The sequence below is a fragment of the Coregonus lavaretus genome (assembly GCF_964263955.1).
Source record: "Coregonus lavaretus genome assembly, chromosome: 15".
Classification (NCBI taxonomy): Eukaryota; Metazoa; Chordata; class Actinopteri; order Salmoniformes; family Salmonidae; genus Coregonus; species Coregonus lavaretus.
Genome location: NC_140002.1, coordinates 28,023,433 through 28,044,319, shown reverse-complemented (window position 1 = coordinate 28,044,319; position 20,887 = coordinate 28,023,433). Strand labels below are relative to the sequence as shown.

Sequence of the window (20,887 nt, the reverse complement as noted above, 5' to 3'; positions counted from 1 at the left end):
GAAAGCCAATTTTGGAATTTCTTTCAGCACTGGTTTACCGAACTCCCTCCTGTCTTGACATTTGAACTGTCAAGATTTGAGTTCAACCAAGCTTTGGGTCGACCTGAGAAGATCCACAACAAGCTGGAGTTCCACTCCATGCTGTACATGGACAGGTAAGGAAACCTCCAACACACCTACCAGTCCAGCTGTACCTAAGGGAAAATGTATAGATTTAACAGGTGTAAGCAGCTAAGATTAACTCTTATTCACATCACATAGAGTGGCTTGTGAAAGTATTCACCCCCCTTGGCATTTTTCCTATTTTGTTGCCGTACAACCTGGAATTAAAATGTATTTTTGGTGGGTTTGTATCATTTGATTTACACAACATGCCTACCACTTTGAAGATGCAAAATATTTTTGGGGGTGAAACAAACAAGAAATAAGACAAAAAATCAGAACTTGAGCGTGCATAACTATTCACCCCGCCCAAAGTCAATACTTTGTAGAGCCACCTTTTGCAACAATTACAGCTGCAAGTCTCTTGGGGTATGTCTCTGTAAGCTTGACACATCTAGCCACTGGGATTTTTGCCCGTTCTTCAAGGCAAAACTGCTCCAGCTCCTTCAAGTTGGATGGGTTCCGCTGGTGTACAGCAATCTTTAAGTCATACCACAGATTCTCAATTGAGGTCTGGGCTTTGACTAGGCCATTCCAAGACATTTACATGTTTCCCCTTAAACCACTCAAGTGTTGCTTTAGCAGTATGCTTAGGGTCATTGTCCTGCTGGAAGGTGAACCTCTGTCCCAGTCTCAAATCTCTGGAAGACTGAAACAGGTTTCCCTCAAGAATTTCCCAGTATTTAGCACCATCCATCAATCCTTCAATTCTGACCAGTTTCCCAGTCCCTGCCGATGGAAAAACATCCCCACTGCATGATGCTGCCACCACCGTGATTCACTGTGGGGATGGTGTTCTTGGGGTGATGAGAGGTGTTGGGTTTGCGCCAGACATACAGTTGAAGTCGGACGTTTACATACACCTTAGCCAAATACATTTAAACTCAGTTTTTCACAATTCCTGACATTTAATCCTAGTAAAAATTCCCTGTCTTAGGTAAGTTAGGTTTACCACTTTATTTTAAGAATGTGAAATGTCAGAATAATAGTAGAGAGAATTATTTCTTTCAGCTTTTATTTATTTCAGCACATTCCCAGTGGGTCAGAAGTTTACATACACTCAATTAGTATTTGGTAGCATTGCCTTTAAATTGTTTAACTTGGGTCAAACATTTCGGGTAGCCTTCCACAAGCTTCCCACAATAAGTTGGGGGAATTTTGGCCCATTCCTCCTGACAGAGCTGGTGTAACTGAGTCAGGTTTGTAGGCCTCCTTGCTCGCACACGCTTTTTCAGTTCTGCCCACAAATTTTCAATAGGATTGAGGTCAGGGCTTTTGTGATGGCCAATCCAATACCTTGACTTTGTTGTCCTTAAGCCATTTTGGCACAACTTTGGAGGTATGCTTGGGGTCATTGTCCATTTGGAAGACCCATTTGCGACCAAGCTTTAATTTCCTGACTGATGTCTTGTGATGTTGCTTCAATATTTCCACATATTTTTCCTTCCTCATGATGCCATCTATTTTGTGAAGTGCACCAGTCCCTCCTGCAGCAAAGCACCCCCACAGCATGATGCTGCCACCCCCGTGCTTCATGGTTGGGATGGTGTTCTTCGGCTTGCAAGCAACCCCCTTTTTCCTACAAACATAACGATGGTCATTATGGCCAAACAGTTCTATTTTTGTTTCATCAGACCAGAGGACATTTCTCCAAAAAGAACAATCTTTGTCCCCATGTGCAGTTGCAAACCATAGTCTGGCTTTTGTATGGCGATGTTGGCGCAGTGGCTTCTTCCTTGCTGAGCGGCCTTTCAGGTTATGTCGATATAGTACTCGTTTTACTGTGGATATAGATACTTTTGTACCTGTTTCCTCCAGCATCTTCACAAGGTCCTTTTGCTGTTCTGGGATTGATTTGCACTTTTCTCACCAAAGTATGTTCATCTCTAGGAGACAGAATGCGTCTCCTTCCTGAGCGGTATGAGGGCTGCGTGGTCCCATGGTGTTTATACTTGCATACTATTGTTTGTACAGATGAACGTGGTACCTTCAGGCATTTGGAAATTGCTCCCAAGGATGAACCAGACTTGTGGAGGTCTACTTGGCTGATTTTCTTTTGATTTTCCCATGATGTCAAGCAAAGAGGCACTGAGTTTGAAGGTAGGCCTTGAAATACATCCACAGGTACACCTCCAATTGACTCAAATGATGTCAGTTAGCCTATGAGAAGCTTCTAAAGCCATGACATCATTTTCTGGAATTTTCCAGGCTGTTTAAAGGCACAGTCAACTTAGTGTATAAACTTTTGACCCACTGGAATTGTGATACGGTGAATTATAAGTGAAATAATCTGTCTGTAAACAATTGTTGGAAAAATTACTTGTCATGCACAAAGTAGATAACCAACTTGCCAAAACTATAGTTTGTTAACAAGAAATTTGTGGAGTGGTTGAAAAACAAGTTTTAATGACTTAAACCTAAGTGTATGTAAACTTCCGACTTCAACTGTAGCGTTTTCCTTGATGGCCAAAAAGCTCAATTTTAGTCTCATCTGACCAGAGTACCTTCTTCCATGTGTTTGGGGAGTCTCCCACATGCCTTTTGGCGAACACCAAACGTGTTTGCTTATTTTTTTCTTTAAGCAGTGGCTTTTTTCTGGCCACTCTTCCATAAAGCCCAGCTCTGTGGAGTGTACGGCTTAAAGTGGCCCTATGGACAGATACTCCAATCAGCTCCTTCAGGGTTATCTTTGGTCTCTGTTGCCCCTCTGATTAATGCCCTCCTTGCCTGGTCTGTGAGTTTTGGTGGGCGGCCCTCTCTTGGCAGGTTTGTTGTGGTGCCATATTCTTTCCATTTTTTAATAATGGATTTAATGGTACTCCATGGGATGTTCAAAGTTTCTGATATTTTTGTATAACCCAACCCTGATCTGTACTTCTCCACAACTTTGTCCCTGACTTGTTTGGAGAGCTCCTTGGTCTTCATGGTGCCGTTTGCTTGGTGGTGCCCCTTTCTTAGTGGTGTTGCAGACTCTGGGGCCTTTCAGAACAGGTGTGTGTATATACTGAGATCATGTGGCAGATCATGTGACACTTAGATTGCACACAGGTAGACTTTATTTAACTAATTATGTGACTTCTGATGGTAATTGGTTGCATCAGATCTTATTTAGGGGCTTCATAGCAAAGTGAATACATATGCACGCACCACTTTTCCGTTATTTATTTTTTTGAATTTTTTGAAACAAGTAATTTATTTCATTTCACGAATTTGGACTATTTTGTGTATGTCCATTACATGAAATCCAAATAAAAATCCATTTATATTACAGGTTGTAATGCAACAAAATAGGAAAAACGCCAAGGTGGATGAATACTTTTGCAAGGCACTGTAGCTTAAATAACATATTATTTAGATTTTTGGGTTTCCTGGGCTCCTTCCAAATTTAAGGGGCTTGATAAAAAATACTTTCAATTGATAGTTTACATTGAGCATGGGTTGTGGTCCTTAATCTGGGATACCCGCCCATAGTTTTCCAAGGAATTTATCTGATTTCTGTTGTGTTTTGACAGGTATATGGACAGGAATCGAGAGATCACCAGGATTAAACGGGAGGAGATCAGGAGACTGAAAGAGCACCTGACTCTACTCCAACAGCGTCTGGAGAGGTGGGCTGGGCTGCTACACACACACCTCTGTTTACTCTCTTAGGTTGATCAACTATCAAAGGGATGGTGTTCATATATACCATATCTGTTCTTCTTCTAACCAAGTATCTCGCTTTGCTTTTGCTCTACTCTTTCACTGAAAGATGCGTTCTCATTCTCAGTATGGTTTGTCATCCTCTCTTTGTTCTGCACTCTCTGTCTCTCTCTGTCTCTCTGTGTGTGTGTCCCCCAGGTATCTGAGCTATGGCTCCGGCCCCAAGAGGTTTCCTCTGGCAGATGTCCTGCAGTACGCCATGGAGTTTGCCTCCAGTAAGCCAGTCTGCACCTCTCCTGTGGGGGACATAGACACATCAGCACCCCCTGGTGGCACAACAGGGCAGCTGCTGCCCGCTCCAAGGCAAGTCATAAAACACAGGGCATGCCACACTCTGTCTCCCTGTGTCAGGATTTAAGTGTTCATGTGTGCATGTTTCTGATTTTTCTTTTGTCTGCAAATCTGTCTGATTGAGCTGTTGAATGAGTGTGATTCAGAAGTACCGAGTTGTGGTTTTGACTTCTTCACACTCGCCTGACATTACAGCACAGCCGAACAGAGTCCCTCCTCTACCCCTTCAGAGGGTTTGGCCCCCGCCTCGGGTCCCACCCCAGCCCCCTCCACCCAGCAGAGAGTGCCTATCCACAAGCCCTTCACCCAGTCCCGACTGCCCCCTGACCTGCCCATGCACCCGGCCCCACGCCACATCACTGAGGAGGAGCTCAGGGTGCTGGAGGTCTGCCTGCACCGCTGGAGGAGTGAGGTGGAAAACGACACCAGCGGTTCGTATGGCACCTCTGACCTCATACAGCCTTGTATAATACAGCATCTTGGGTTTACCTCTGTATGTCTCTTATGCTCTCACGCACAAAAAAATATGAATTCTAATGATGGGTTGATTTTGCTTCTACAGATCTTCAGGGCAGTATATCCAGAATCCACAGAACCATCGAGATGATGTACTCTGACAAGTCCATGATGCAGGTAAAAGATGCCCTGCCTAAACCTGACGATACACCTTCACACAAATACCATACATTGTCATTGGCTGTAATACAAATCATCAAATGAATGATGCACTATCATCTTGATTTGAGAGCACTCACATTTTTCCATGACCAGTGTTAACTCAGGGGATGGTCATTCATTGTCTCCTGCTGTCTCCCAGGTTCCGTACCGGCTGCATGCGGTGTTGGTGCACGAGGGCCAGGCCAATGCGGGCCACTACTGGGCTTACATCTACAACCCCCACCAGCGGCGCTGGATGAAATACAACGACATCTCGGTCACCAAGTCCTCCTGGGAGGAGCTGGTCAGGGACTCTTTCGGAGGCTACCGCAACGCCAGCGCCTACTGCCTCATGTACATCAACGACAAGAAGCCCTTCCTCATAGAAGGTAGAATCAGCATTATTATCCCATAGCTTTATTTTGACCTTGCCTTTCTTATGGTATACTGGAGCTTTGTTTTCTTCTTTCATGTGATCATCATTAACCATGACCACTGTCCTCAGAGTATGTGATGAGGACATGCCATGTGCAAGGTAGTTGGTTATTGTTAAGATCTGTTTGTGCTGCACTTGGACAGGATGTTCCACTACTAAGCGTCATCCGAGTGGCGCAGTGGTCTAAGGCACTGCATCGCAGTGCTAGCTGTGCCACTAGAGATCCTGGTTAGAATCCAGGCTCTGTCGTAGCCGGCCGCGACCGGGAGACCCATGGGGCGGCGCACAATTGGCCCAGCGTCGTCCAGGGTAGTGGAGGGAATGGCCGGCAGGGATATTGGTAGAGCATGGCGTTTGCAACGCCAGGGTTGTGGGTTCGATTCCCACGGGGGGCCACTATGGAAAAAAATATATAATGTATGCACTCACTAACTGTAAGTCGCTCTGGATAAGAGCATCTGCTAAATGACTAAAATGTAAATGTAAAATGTAAGCATGTGTGTATATATACCCATATTTACTATCTGATTGCCTGGTTGTGTGTGCAGAGGAGTTTGATAAGGAGACGGGCCAGATGCTGAGTGGTCTGGATAAGCTCCCCCCGGACCTGAAGGCCTACGTGAATGAGGACAACGGCCTGTTTGACAAGGAGATGGAGGAATGGGACACACTGCAGGCACGTAAGGCCCAGCAGGAGAAGCTGGCCCTGGCTGTGGCCGCTGCCGCAACAGCTGCAGCAGCAGAAACCGCAGAAACAACAACATCCCCTCAGCCTATGAGCACAGAGCCCAGTACACCAGACAACTCAGGTGAGGGCCAAGGCATGGTCACCTATTCCATTTAAACACGGCTGAGCAGTGCTGACTGGTGATGGGAAGGTTGGCTCTTTGAGTCAGATCTTTTCAACTCTTCAATCAAAAGAGCGAATCGTTCAACTAAGTTTGTTAATTGGATTCAGTAATGCTCAGAGCACGCAGGACCCCCTACCAGCGAACGATTAACTAAAAACTCGAAAGAATCAAGATTCTACATAGAGCCCGACCGATATAGAATTGATGGGTCCGGTACCAATTTTAGGGAGGCAACAGTCACCGATTACGATATACAGTACCAGTCAAAAGTTTGGACGCACCTACTCATTCAAGGGTTTTTCTTTATTTTTACTATTTTCTACATCCTAGAATAATAGTGAAGACATCAAAACTATGAAATAACACATATGGAATCATGTAGTAACCAAAAAAGTGTTAAACAAATCAAAATATATTTTACATTTGAGATTCTTCAAAGTAGCCACCCTTTGCTTTGATGACAGCTTTGCAACACTCTTGGCATTCTCTCAACCAGCTTCATGGTCCCATATTTTTTATGAACTGAAATAAAATATCCCAGAAATGTTCCATAGGCACAAAAGCTTATATATCTAAAATGTTGTGCTCACATTTGTTTACATCCCTGTTATTGAGCGTTTCTCCTTTGCCAAGATAATCCATCCATGTGACAGGTGTGGCATATCAAGAAGTTTATTAAACAGCATGATCATTACATAGGTGCATCTTGTGCTGGGGACAATAAAAGGCCACTCTAAAATGTGCTGTTTTTTCACACAACACAGTGCCACAGATATCTCAAGTTTTGAGGGAGGGCACAATTGGCATGCTGACTGTAGGAATGTCCACCAGGGCTGTTGCCAGAGAATTCAATGTTAATTTCTCTACCATAAGCTGCCTCCAACGTCGTTTTAGAGAATTTGGCAGAACGTCCAACCGACCTCACAACCGTAGACCTTGTGTATGGCATTGTGTGGGCGAGTGGTTTGCTGAAGTCAACGTTGTGAACAGAGTGCCCCATGGTGGCGGTGGGGTTATGGCAGGCATAAGCTACGGACAACGAACACAATTGCATTTTATCAATGACAATTTGAATGCACAGAGATACCGTGACGAGATCCTGAGGCACATTGTCGTGCCATTCATCCTCTGCCATTACCTCATGTTTCAGCATGATAATGCACGGCCCCATGTCGCAAGGATCTGTACGCAATTCCTTGAATTTGAAAATGTCCCAGTTCTTCCATGACCTGCATACTCACCAGACATGTCACCCATTGAGCATGTTTGGGATGCTCTGGATCGACGTGTACGACAGCATGTTCCAGTTCCCGCCAATATCCAGCAACTTCGCACAGCCATTGAAGACGAGTGGGACAACATTCCATAGGCCACAATCAACAGCCTGATCAACTCTATGTGAAGGAGATGTCGCGCTGCATGAGGCAAATGGCGGTCACACCAGATACTGACTGGTTTTCTGATCCACACCCCTACCTTTCTTTCTTTATTTTTAAGATATCTGTGACCAACCGATGCATATCTATATACCCAGTCATGTGAAATTCATAGATTAGGGCCTAATGAATTCACTTCAATTGACGGATTTCCTCATATGAACTGTAACTCAGTAAAATCTGTGACATTGTTGCATGTTACGTTTATAATTTTGTTCAGTGTAAATAAGCCCACTAACATAATAGGCCCAGACTGTAACAGTGTTATTTTTGTATCAAGGATGAGCCGGTGTTCACTTTGGCACCAGTCCAGTGTTCACACATAAGTAATAATCAGTTGGACGGGCCTTTTAACGGGACCCCATGTGTGCACGTGCTTGCGCGTTCATATATATATATATATATATATATATATATATATATATATATATATATATATACACACACACACACACAGTGGCGGAAAAAAGTATTTAGTCAGCCACCAATTGTGCAAGTTCTCCCACTTAAAAAGATGAGAGAGGCCTGTAATTTTCATCATAGGTACACGTCAACTAATGACAGACAAAATGAGAAAAAAAGAATCCAGAAAATCACATTGTAGGATTTTTTATGAATTTATTTGCAAATTGTGGTGGAAAATAAGTATTTGGTCAATAACAAAAGTTTCTCAATACTTTGTTATATACCCTTTGTTGGCAATGACACAGGTCAAACTTTTCTGTAAGTCTTCACAAGGTTTTCACACACTGTTGCTGGTATTTTGGCCCATTCCTCCATGCAGATCTCCTCTAGAGCAGTGATGTTTTGGGGCTGTCGCTGGGCAACACGGACTTACAACTCCCTCCAAAGATTTTCTATGGGGTTGAGATCTGGAGACTGGCTAGGCCACTCCAGGACCTTGAAATGCTTCTTACGAAGCCACTCCTTCGTTGCCCGGGCGGTGTGTTTGGGATCATTGTCATGCTAAAAGACCCAGCCACGTTTCTTCTTCAATGCCCTTGCTGATGGAAGGAGGTTTTCACTCAAAATCTCACGATACATGGCCCCATTCATTCTTTCCTTTACACGGATCAGTCGTCCTGGTCCCTTTGCAGAAAAACAGCCCCAAAGCATGATGTTTCCACCCCCATGCTTCACAGTAGGTATGGTGTTCTTTGGATGCAACTCATCATTCTTTGTCCTCCAAACACGACGAGTTGAGTTTTTACCAAAAAGTTATATTTTGGTTTCATCTGACCATATGACATTCTCCCAATCCTCTTCTGGATCATCCAAATGCACTCTAGCAAACTTCAGACGGGCCTGGACATGTACTGGCTTAAGCAGGGGGACACGTCTGGCACTGCAGGATTTGAGTCCCTGGCGGCGTAGTGTGTTACTGATGGTAGGCTTTGTTACTTTGGTTCCAGCTCTCTGCAGGTCATTCACTAGGTCCCCCCGTGTGGTTCTGGGATTTTTGCTCACCGTTCTTGTGATCATTTTGACCCAACGGGGTGAGATCTTGCGTGGAGCCCCAGATCGAGGGAGATTATCAGTGGTCTTGTATGTCTTCCATTTCCTAATAATTGCTCCCACAGTTGATTTCTTCAAACCAAGCTGCTTACCTATTGCAGATTCAGTCTTCCCAGCCTGGTGCAGGTCTACAATTTTGTTTCTGGTGTCCTTTGACAGCTCTTTGGTCTTGGCCATAGTGGAGTTTGGAGTGTGACTGTTTGAGGTTGTGGACAGGTGTCTTTTATACTGATAACAAGTTCAAACAGGTGCCATTAATACAGGTAACGAGTGGAGGACAGAGGAGCCTCTTAAAGAAGAAGTTACAGGTCTGTGAGAGCCAGAAATCTTGCTTGTTTGTAGGTGACCAAATACTTATTTTCCACCATAATTTGCAAATAAATTCATTAAAAATCCTACAATGTGATTTTCTGGATTTTCTTTCTCAATTTGTCTGTCATAGTTGACGTGTATCTATGATGAAAATTACAGGCCTCTCATATTTTTAAGTGGGAGAACTTGCACAATTGGTGGCTGACTAAATACTTTTTTTTTTTTTTTAAGGGTGTTATTGTAAAGACCATAGGCAGCTCATGAGTTTCATGGTTGGGGAAGCTTACAATTTATCCTACCATTTCTACCTATGTGCATGAAAGTTATGATTTTTTTATGTGCATTTTCGTGGAACAGTTTCATTTCAATAATAATGTTTTTGTTTCTCAAAATCATTGTCACCTGGTTAATCATAAAAATCTTAAGTCAAATTATAATCTTAAAGGCGAGAGCACCAGCCTCTGCCATATGGACACATTGATACACTGTGGTCCATTGGCAGCTAAATAAATTAGTGCATAGAACTCAGAGAGCCAATATGCCAATGCAGCAGTAGGCCTATAACTTCCATCGTCAACTAAGTAAAATACATAGGCCTAAACCCGACAAATAAAAACAGTAGATCATATCCTGATGAAAATTATGTTTCTTTCAATCACATTCATCTCTCTACTCCGTCTGTCTGCTACCCTTTCTATCTGCCTTGACTTGAGCTGTTGCTATTGAAGTGCAACATTGTATCAAATCCTCAACTGGATCCAGGGCTGAAGCTGTCACTAGCAAACTTGCAACATTGTATCTACTAGCCTATTCCGGGCCCTCAGTTTCCAGCGCCAGTGAGCTCGGGACAGACAGCTGTTTTATATGACGTTTCCACTGGATATATGGGATCATCAGATCATGATATTTTGCTCTTTCACACCGAGGCTTGGTGATTATCGAAGCCGGGTGTGTTGCGAAGATTTTTCAAATACTGAGAAACTATAATTTGCAATGGATGTTTAAAAAACCAGACTTTGTTTACAATGTGTGAGGTGAAGAAAAAATGACTGCTCAGCTTATTAGTGGTGGATGTGGGGAGTTAAGACATTCAGAAATCAGACTGGCAAATGGGCACTTTCCTACAGTTGCATGCAGCAGGCCAGGTAGGTCTACTTCTATGCGTGCTCAGGCATGCACAGTCCCTCAATGTTATCAGGACAGAGAAACCAGACACATGCTTATTGCTCAAGGAGCACTCCAAACAAAAGACGATGAAAAGATTGAAAAAACTCGGAATGGTTATGAAATAAATCAAAACTTGTAGTAGGTTGTGAGCTCTGCAAACAACGTTTCCACTCTGAGAATGGTAAATTACTGTAATTAATATATGCATTAACAGAAATGTATTAATGGTACATTTACTAGGCCTACTGGTGACATGCTGTATTTAATGGGTAATTGATAAAAAATAAATCATCAAAGGACAAACGGTTGACACAATGAAACAATGAATTGGCGGGAGAGAGCTGATCACATTCTGGAGAGCTGAGTCCATTCTGGAGAGAGACACTCCGTATCTTCGCCACCCCCTCCGTTCCGTACCCCCTCCCCTTCTTGTTGCAACATTTTTAAATTATACTCAAGACCAGGGGCGCAACTTTGGTTTTAGAAGTGGGGGGGACATTATAAAAAAATATGTTTTATCCAGTCGGATAAACACTCCAAACAGCCGTGTCCGCATGGTCCTAAAGCACACAGTTGCCTCATTTTGTATCACATTCCAATGATGGGCAAAAATGCAATTTCAGAATGTGGGGGGATATGTCCTCAGTGAAAGTTGCGCCCCTGCTCAAGACACATTATCATCACACATATTTTAGATGCTTTTCACTGACAGCCGCAACTCAATCAGCTAGACATATTGCCACGTGCGCTGCCCAAATTGCGGGATTCCCAAATAGGCATAGGCCTACACACTTGTGATATGAAACAATCCACAGCAACACAAAAATAATAAGCTAATGATTCTCTGTGGCTAAGTCATGCTCTCTGGTGAGGTATTTTGAATGTTTTTATATACAGTGGGGAAAAAAAGTATTTAGTCAGCCACCAATTGTGCAGGTTCTCCCACTTAAAAAGATGAGAGAGGCCTGTAATTTTCATCATAGGTACACGTCAACTATAACAGACAAATTGAGAAAAAAAAATCCTGAAAATCACATTGTAGGATTTTTAATGAATTTATTTGCAAATTATGGTGGAAAATAAGTATTTGGTCACCTACAAACAAGCAAGATTTCTGTCTCTCACAGACCTGTAACTTCTTCTTTAAGAGGCTCCTCTGTCCTCCACTCGTTACCTGTATTAATGGCACCTGTTTGAACTTGTTATCAGTATAAAAGACACCTGTCCACAACCTCAAACAGTCACACTCCAAACTCCACTATGGCCAAGACCAAAGAGCTGTCAAAGGACACCAGAAACAAAATTGTAGACCTGCACCAGGCTGGGAAGACTGAATCTGCAATAGGTAAGCAGCTTGGTTTGAAGAAATCAACTGTGGAAGCAATTATTAGGAAATGGAAGACATACAAGACCACTGATAATCTCCCTCGATCTGGGGCTCCACGCAAGATCTTACCCCGTGGGGTCAAAATGATCACAAGAACGGTGAGCAAAAATCCCAGAACCACACGGGGGGACCTAGTGAATGACCTGCAGAGAGCTGGGACCAAAGTAACAAAGCCTACCATCAGTAACACACTACGCCGCCAGGGACTCAAATCCTGCAGTGCCAGACGTGTCCCCCTGCTTAAGCCAGTACATGTCCAGGCCTGTCTGAAGTTTGCTAGAGTGCATTTGGATGATCCAGAAGAGGATTGGGAGAATGTCATATGGTCAGATGAAACCAAAATATAACTTTTTGGTAAAAACTCAACTCGTCGTGTTTGGAGGACAAAGAATGCTGAGTTGCATCCAAAGAACACCATACCCACTGTCAAGCATGGGGGTGGAAACATCATGCTTTGGGGCTGTTTTTCTGCAAAGGGACCAGAACGACTGATCCGTGTAAAGGAAAGAATGAATGGGGCCATGTATCGTGAGATTTTGAGTGAAAACCTCCTTCCATCAGCAAGGGCATTGAAGATGAAACGTGGCTGGGTCTTTCAGCATGACAATGATCCCAAACACACCGCCCGGGCAACGAAGGAGTGGCTTCGTAAGAAGCATTTCAAGGTCCTGGAGTGGCCTAGCCAGTCTCCAGATCTCAACCCCATAGAAAATCTTTGGAGGGAGTTGAAAGTCTGTGTTGCCCAGCGACAGCCCCAAAACATCACTGCTCTAGAGGAGATCTGCATGGAGGAATGGGCCAAAATACTAGCAACAGTGTGTGAAAACCTTGTGAAGACTTACAGAAAACTTTTGACCTGTGTCATTGCCAACAAAGGGTATATAACAAAGTATTGAGAAACTTTTTTGTTATTGACCAAATACTTATTTTCCACCATAATTTGCAAATAAATTCATGAAAAATCCTACAATGTGATTTTCTGGAGAAAAAAAATCTCATTTTGTCTGTCATAGTTGACGTGTACCTATGATGAAAATTACAGGCCTCTCTAATCTTTTTAAGTGGGAGAACTTGCACAATTGGTGGCTGACTAAATACTTTTTTTCCCCACTGTATATTATATAATTTTGGCAAAACATAAATTTACTTGTAAGGAAGCCAGCATCCTAACAGTGCACCCGCCAACTTTCCTTTCCAATTCGCAAGCGGCTGAAACCAGAGAGCTTTATAATGACGAGATGCTCATGTCGCCGCCCTAACAATGGGAGTCATTGTCCCTAAAGCAGGAAGACAAGCTTAGGTCTGCATATTTTGCCCATAGAAACGCATTGGGCTTATTCTGGACAGATTGTGGCGAGAATGAGCCCTCTCGCGTCGCCTCTTCCTCTCTGCTGAAACTCTCTCACCGGAGAAAGCATCCGAGTGAGCGAAACAGCACCCCTCTGTCTTACTTTATGTAGCCTATGTATCTGATGCTGTCTGGACATAAATAGTATGACATGCCATACTCTTTTGGTCCAGACAGCATCAGATACATTGTTGTAAGTCAGGTGAAAATAATTAGAGATGAGTCTCAGCTAAATCAAATGAAATTGTATTTGTCACATGCGCCGAATACAACATGTGTAGACCTTACCGTGAAATGCTTACTTATGAGCCCTTAACCAACAATGCAGTTTTAAGAAAATAGAGTTAAGAAAATATTTACTAAATAAAATAAAAGTAACACAATAAAATAACAGTAACGAGGCTATATACAGGGGGTACCGGTACCGAGTCAATGTGCGGCGGTACAGGTTAGTCGAGGTTATTTGTACATGTAGTTAGGGGTAAAGTGATTATGCATAGATAGTGAACAGCGAGTAGCAGCAGTGTAAAACAAAAGGGGGGGGTCAATGTAAATAGTCTGGGTGGCCATGACTGTCGAGTCAGTAAAAAGAGTAGTTCAAAAACAACAAATAATTTGCGAACTGAACATCACTAGTGCTGACCTGGATATGCATCCACCATAGTTGCTGGAAGTGTAAAAATAACATTTCCAGGCCAGCAGAGTTTGGGCAAAAATTATATTAGACAGGTAGACTTATGACATTTATGCTTTGTTAGTTTATGTGTTTGTCTGTGTGTGGTTCCTCCAGCTCCACAGCAGGACCCAGAGTACATGGAGCAGCCGTCCCCCACAGACGACTCCAAGCACCTGCAGGAGGACACAGAGAGGGCCATCTCCAAGGCTGCAGCCGAACAGCAGCAGCAGGAGAGGAGCCCTGAGGGACTGCTTACTGCAGTAAGACCATACAGCACAGCACATACAGTGAGGGAAAAAAGTATTTGATCCTCTGCTGATTTTGTACGTTTGCCCACTGACAAAGACATGATCAGTCTATAATTTTAATGGTAGGTTTATTTGAACATTGAGAGACAGAATAACAACAAAAAAGTCCAGAAAAATGCATGTCAAAAATGTTATAAATTAATTTGCATTTTAATGAGGGAAATAAGTATTTGACCCCTCTGCAAAACATTACTTAGTACTTGGTGGCAAAACCCTTGTTGGCAATCACAGAGGTCAGACGTTTCTTGTAGTTGGCCACCAGGTTTGCACACATCTCAGGAGGGATTTTGTTCCACTCCTCTTTGCAGATCTTCTCCAAGTCATTAAGGTTTCGAGGCTGACGTTTGGCAACTCTAACCTTCAGCTCCCTCCACAGATTTTCTATGGGATTAAGGTCTGGAGACTGGCTAGGCCACTCCAGGACCTTAATGTGCTTCTTCTTGAGCCACTCCTTTGTTGCCTTGGCCGTGTGTTTTGGGTCATTGTCATGCTGGAATACCCAACCACGACCCATTTTCAATGCCCTGGCTGAGGGAAGGTGGTTCTCACCCAAGATTTGACGGTACATGGCCCCGTCCATCGTCCCTTTGATGCGGTGAAGTTGTCCTGTCCCCTTAGCAGAAAAACACCCCCAAAGCATAATGTTTCCACCTCCATGTTTGACGGTGGGGATGGTGTTCTTGGGGTCATAGGCAGCATTCCTCCTCCTCCAAACACGGCGAGTTGAGTTGATGCCAAAGAGCTTGATTTTGGTCTCATCTGACCACAACACTTTCACCCAGTTCTCCTCTGAATCATTCAGATGTTCATTGGCAAACTTCAGACGGCCCTGTATATGTGCTTTCTTGAGCAGGGGGACCTTGCGAGCGCTGCAGGATTTCAGTCCTTCACGGCGTAGTGTGTTACCAATTGTTTTCTTGGTGACTATGGTCCCAGCTGCCTTGAGATCATTGACAAGATCCTCCCGTGTAGTTCTGGGCTGATTCCTCACCGTTCTCATGATCATTGCAACTCCACGAGGTGAGATCTTGCATGGAGCCCCAGGCCGAAGGAGATTGACAGTTATTTTGTGTTTCTTCCATTTGCGAATAATCGCACCAACTGTTGTCACCTTCTTACCAAGCTGCTTGGCGATGGTCTTATAGCCCATTCCAGCCTTGTGTAGGTCTACAATCTTGTCCCTGACATCCTTGGAGAGCTCTTTGGTCTTGGCCATGGTGGAAAGTTTGTAATCTGATTCATTGATTGCTTCTGTGGACAGGACTCTTTTATACAGGTAACAAGCTGAGATTAGGAGCACTCCCTTTAAGAGTGTGCTCCTAATCTCAGCTCGTTACCTGTATAAAAGACACCTGGGAGCCAGACATCTTTCTGATTGAGAGGGGGTCAAATACTTATTTCCCTCATTTTAAAATGCAAATCAATTTATAACATTTTTGACATGCGTTTTTCTGGATTTTGTTGTTGTTATTCTGTCTCTCACTGTTCAAATAAACCTACCATTAAAATTATAGACTGATCATTTCTTTGTCAGTGGGCAAACTTACAAAATCAGCAGGGGATCAAATACTTTTTTCCCTCACTGTAACACACACACACATAATCCACCTCTGACACACACCATACAACTGCTTCTACTACGCTCACTTCAAAGAACCACTTAGGCCTACCACTCAACCCCAGTAAAGTTATTTTCACCCTTTTTCCTTTTTTATTTCTGTTTAACTTTGTGCTATGTTTCTTGCTCTTTCTCTCTTGCTTGTTCACTCTCACCAGCTCTCTCCACAGTCCAGTGGAGAGAGTGTCTCCCCATGCCCTCCCCCCCAGCCTCAGCCTGAGATAAAGGTGAACCATGAAACCTCTCTCACCCCTCCCTCTGACACTGACCCCCCTGTGGAGGATGAGCCCCCTGCCCACCATATGTTAAAGGTGGCCATCCCCCAGGTGGAAACCTTTGTCATCGAGTCAGAGGAGGGGGGGTACGATGACGAGGTAGCGCTCGACACTCGGCTCACCCAGCTGACTCTTCTTTGGTGTGCTAAAAAGTATCTTGCCTGTTTGGTGATTAGGATGAGGAGATTAATCCTCTTGTCTCTACTATAGGCTTTTCACACCTGAGTAAATCTTAATTCAGAGTAGTTTTCAAACAAGAGTCATGGTTAGCTCAGGACAGTTGGCATTTTCAACCAAACGTCTTGGCAGACTAAGATAGGGTGCTATATTATACTACAGCCAGTGTACTATCCTAGAAGATGAAACTAGCCTTGGGCTAGCTTTAAAAACATAGTGTGTGAAAAGCCTATCCCTGTCAAGCCTACTTGCATCTTGCAACAGAAGCACTCTACTCTACACAGAAGCCTTCGGTTCTCATCAGAGATATTTGTACAGAAACTTCACCTAAACATCGACTCAGTTGTCTAGAGTGTTTATTTTTGCTGCAGAGAAATAAACTGCAGCTCAGCAGCAAATGTGAAAAGTAAATGTGATTTGCACAGTTATGTCTTACTATTTATAACATCCTTTTTGATTCATACAAATATGTATCATATAAAAACCCATTGGGAGGGGAAAAATACAAGCTGAATGTAACTGCATCGTCTCACTGATCCTATCAATAAATTAGTTGGTTTTGTAATAATGTTGTCAAAGTGCTGTAGTAGAATCAATGTTGTTTAGTTTATATGCCCTTAAATAGACCAAAGACTGTCTGCTTGCTGTACCACACTAGGACTTTCTACAAGGCTGTCTGTAGGGACTGTCTTTACAATAAGGACCTCTACCTTCACAGGGCTGCCTTTCACAGAGACTGTCCTTCACATGACAATGTATTTTAAAGCATCCATTGTGTCCTTCACATGACGGGTTGTGTGTGTACCTCACAGTAGTGGAGTGACTCTAACATATGCATGGTCTGCTGACTGTTATACGCTATGCCCAGGACAGCTCACATAGGGCTGTACCAGAAAGGTGTATTATTTTGGGGGCTTGCTGGGCTCGTTCCATTCGAAGGGGATTTATTTTCTACTGTTGTAACATGCTTCCACTCCTTGGGTACTGCAGGCCATGATGACTCCAAACATGCAGGGTATTATAATGTCCATTGGCAAAGCAAGGACTGTGTTTGAAGAGCTTGGGCCTGAAGCGGCCTTCTTCAAGGTACATCCCGATCTCATCTCTTTTCTCTTTCTCTCTCACACCTTTATTCACTCCTTCTCTGATGCTGTACTTCTACTGCATTCCTCTCAACAACCATCCTCCCATCCCGTTTTACCTGGCATTCCTCAGTTCTGTGTTCTCTTTTTGAGTCAGTTGTTCTCATCAAAAGCATCCTCCAGAAATGGGACTTGGTGTCACATAGACAATGAGGTTCATTTGAAGAAAGAGAACTTGAATCAACTCTTTGAGTTTTGTTTACAAGGATAAGGAGGATGATCTTGACAACTCTTACGTGGAAGAGGATGGTTTTGTCTCCTGCTGCTGCAGATGTTTATCAGTGTTCTAATCTAGGCCTACACTCTGAAGTGCTAATGTTAGCTTGGTCTATCAAAGTCCATTCACCGCATGCTCTATCTGTGTGTCTCAGGCCATTAAGGTGGAGTACACCCGTCTGCTGAGGTTTGCCCAGGAGGACACAGCCCCGGAGAACGACTACCGACTGCAGCACGTCATCGTCTACTTCATCCAGAACCAGGCCCCCAAGAAGATCCTGGAGAGAACCCTCCTCATGCAGTTTGCCGACAGAAACCTGGGCTTTGACGAACGGTATTTATGGGTTACACCACCAAAACGTGTTTCCTGTAACTCCTATTTGAATGATGAGTTTGTCTCATCTTTCTTTGATAAAAAGGAAAACACCAGTTTATTACCTCTGAACTTCACAAATTCACCAGCAGAGGGTAGTCATAATCCATTTTCATCAGTGAATTGATTTTCCTCTATTCTGAGCAGGTATAATTAAGCAATAAAGCCTGAGGGGGTGTGGTATATGGCCAATATACCACAGTTTAGGGCTGTTCTTAGGTACAACACTGAGTGCCTGGATACATCACTTAGCTGTGGTATATTGGCCATACACCACAAACCCGAGGTGCCTAATTGCTATTATAAACTGGTTACCAACGTAATTTGAACAGTAAAAATAAATGTTTTGTCATACCCATAGTATACAGTCTTATAATGTCTGATATACCACAGCTTTCAGCCAATCAGCATCCAGGAGTCAAACTACCCGGTTTTAATACGATTTCTGTGTTGCATGTGGCCTCAATAAGAAGCTCTGGAGAGGAGTGTGTGGTTCAGTAGTAGTGTTTCTCTGCAGTAAGCAGTGATTCATGGGGCCTGTGTGTCGCAGCCCCAGGACCACTGTGTACTGGTTCATCTCCTGGAGTAGCTAGTAACTCACCAGTATGATTCATCATACCAACAGCACTCTCTCTACCTTACTCTCCTCTCTCTTTCACTTTCCCTTTCTTTCCATTCCCCCCCCCCCCCCCCCCCCATCTCTCTCTCAGGTGTAAGAGCATTATGAAGGTGGCCCGTGCCAAACTAGATCTCATTAAGCCAGAGGAGATCAACATGGAGGAGTATGAGGTCAGCATTCTGAAACACTCTGGTTTTGACTGATTTACAATGTTTTGTCTGGAACATCTTATTCAGGATGTTTTGACAGTTGAAATGAAACAGAATAAACTAGTATTAGAATTGTTTACATTTGAGTATAAGGTTTAAATCATTACAATCTCTAAATTGTAACTGACCCAACTAACCTCTGCTATGGATAATCCAATGGGGAAGATGTAATTACGCTTTTATGTACTAACAGTTAGATCCAAATGTTATAGATCTTTCCTTAAAATCCTTTCAAGCTCTTTCTCGTGAACTCTGTTCCCTACAATGTTCACAGATGTGGCATCAGGACTACAGGAATTTCCGCGAGACAACAATCTTCCTGATGATTGGTTTGGAGCTGTTCCAGAAGAGAAGGTGAGACTGCCAATTGGCTGGACTGTTGTCACGTTCTTCTCTTCACGACCCAGAGCTTTTATTTCCAATCTTACTGCAAACAAATGGGAACTCACATTGCCCAACCATTTCAGTATAGAATACATTTAAAATCTAGATTAAAATACTCTCTAGATTATTGCATTATTAGTAGAAGCACCTGATAGTGCAGCTTTGTTAAGCATGTGAACTTCCTAAAGTCACCTGTAGAGGGAAGCAGGTCCTTTAACATCCCCCTATCCTTATGTCTGGATCTCAGTCAGTCTGGCATAGATCAAGATGGTTGTTCATGTACTTGGTTATTTCCTCAGTTTCTTCTGTTAATTCTCCCTCCAATACATCTGTTTTAAATCCTCTTAATGAAAAAGGCCTGACTGTTCCTACTCTACTATCCCTTGTAGACACAGCTAAACCTGATTTTAGATCTCCTCTGCCTCTCTATGGTAGCATTTACACAGGCAGCCCAATTTTGACTTTTTGTTCCACTTTTTTGACCAATCAGATCAGCTCTGAAAAAGATGTGAAAAGATGTGATGTGATTGGTCAAAAGACCAATTAGTGGAAACAATCAGTATTGGGCTGCCTGTGTAAACGCAGCCCTTGTGGTTAAGTTTGTTGCACCCTGATGCTACTATAATGTATCTGACTGTGTCTGTTTCTCTGTAGCTTTGTGGAGGCCTTGATGTACCTGATCTATTCATACCAGTACAACAGAGAGCTGTTGGTCAAAGGGCTGTACCGAGGTCACGACGATGAGCTCATAGGGCTCTACCGGAGAGAGTGCCTGCTGGTGAGACAACCCTCCCCTGACATCACTCACAATCATACAACAACTGAACCACTGTACTATTGGAAGTGTCTGTCAATTGACCTTATGTAGTTAGTTCATGTAAGATGCGGTATGATTTTCTTATGCTACAGCAGATTTAGCATTTGGTACATAACAAAGTTTCAGCCTAAATGTAAAGAAAGTGATCAAAGTTAGTCCATTGTGTTTCAAAGATCATCACGTGTTTCCAATCAAATCAATAGGTCACAGTGGAAGTAGTTCAAGTCATTCTCTTTGAAGAATTAATACCACTATCCTCTGTCTCATCATCAGCAAGTCTCTCGGTCTCTGACCTCCTAACTCATCTATGCCGTCCTGCTATTCACAGTGACTAATGTTGAACGAGACCATCCCTCCACCCCATAATCTCTAGAATTGATGCAGGGCTTGTTCCTGTTCTAGCTGAGATATTACATTGCCTTTTTTATTGCCCATAAAGATCCAACATAATTTTTCTCAGCAGATGCTACAGTGTCTTCAGAAAGTATTCACACCCCTTGACCTTTTCCAATGCCTCGCAAAGAAGGGCACCTATTGGTAGATGTGTTAAAAAATAAAGCAGACATTGAATATCCCTTTGGGCATAGTGATGTTATTAATTACCCTTTGGCTGGTGTATCAATACGTCCAGTCACTATAAAGATACAGGTGTCCTTCCTAACTCAGTTGCCGGAGAGGAAGGAAACCGCTCAGGAATTTCACTATAAGGCCAATGGTGACTTTAAAACAGTTACAGAATGTAATGGCTGTGATAGGAGAAAACTGAGAATGGATCAACAACATTGTAGTTACTCCACAATACTAACCTA

General features: G+C 43.2%; 1 protein-coding gene across 7 annotated transcripts in view; it reads left to right on the top strand.

The window, feature by feature from the left end:
* The window catches only part of LOC311142745 (ubiquitin carboxyl-terminal hydrolase 25-like), a 56,762-nt gene that overhangs the window by 29,049 nt on the left and 6,826 nt on the right, over positions 1 to 20,887 (top strand). For 3 of the 7 annotated variants that reach the window (XM_084178408.1, XM_084178407.1, XM_084178406.1), the window contains exons 11-23: positions 28 to 155; positions 3,675 to 3,770; positions 4,003 to 4,167; positions 4,351 to 4,586; positions 4,718 to 4,788; positions 4,973 to 5,201; positions 5,797 to 6,057; positions 14,055 to 14,200; positions 17,309 to 17,404; positions 17,832 to 18,010; positions 18,760 to 18,838; positions 19,152 to 19,231; positions 19,916 to 20,039. In XM_084178408.1, coding sequence (XP_084034534.1) covers positions 28 to 155; positions 3,675 to 3,770; positions 4,003 to 4,167; positions 4,351 to 4,586; positions 4,718 to 4,788; positions 4,973 to 5,201; positions 5,797 to 6,057; positions 14,055 to 14,200; positions 17,309 to 17,404; positions 17,832 to 18,010; positions 18,760 to 18,838; positions 19,152 to 19,231; positions 19,916 to 20,039 — 1,890 coding nt within the window. Of the gene's footprint in view, positions 1 to 27; positions 156 to 3,674; positions 3,771 to 4,002; positions 4,168 to 4,350; positions 4,587 to 4,717; positions 4,789 to 4,972; positions 5,202 to 5,796; positions 6,058 to 14,054; positions 14,228 to 16,024; positions 16,241 to 17,308; positions 17,405 to 17,831; positions 18,011 to 18,759; positions 18,839 to 19,151; positions 19,232 to 19,915; positions 20,040 to 20,887 lie in introns of all 7 variants that reach the window. The other 4 variants (XM_084178409.1, XM_084178410.1, XM_084178412.1 and 1 more) reach the window with 3 other exon arrangements.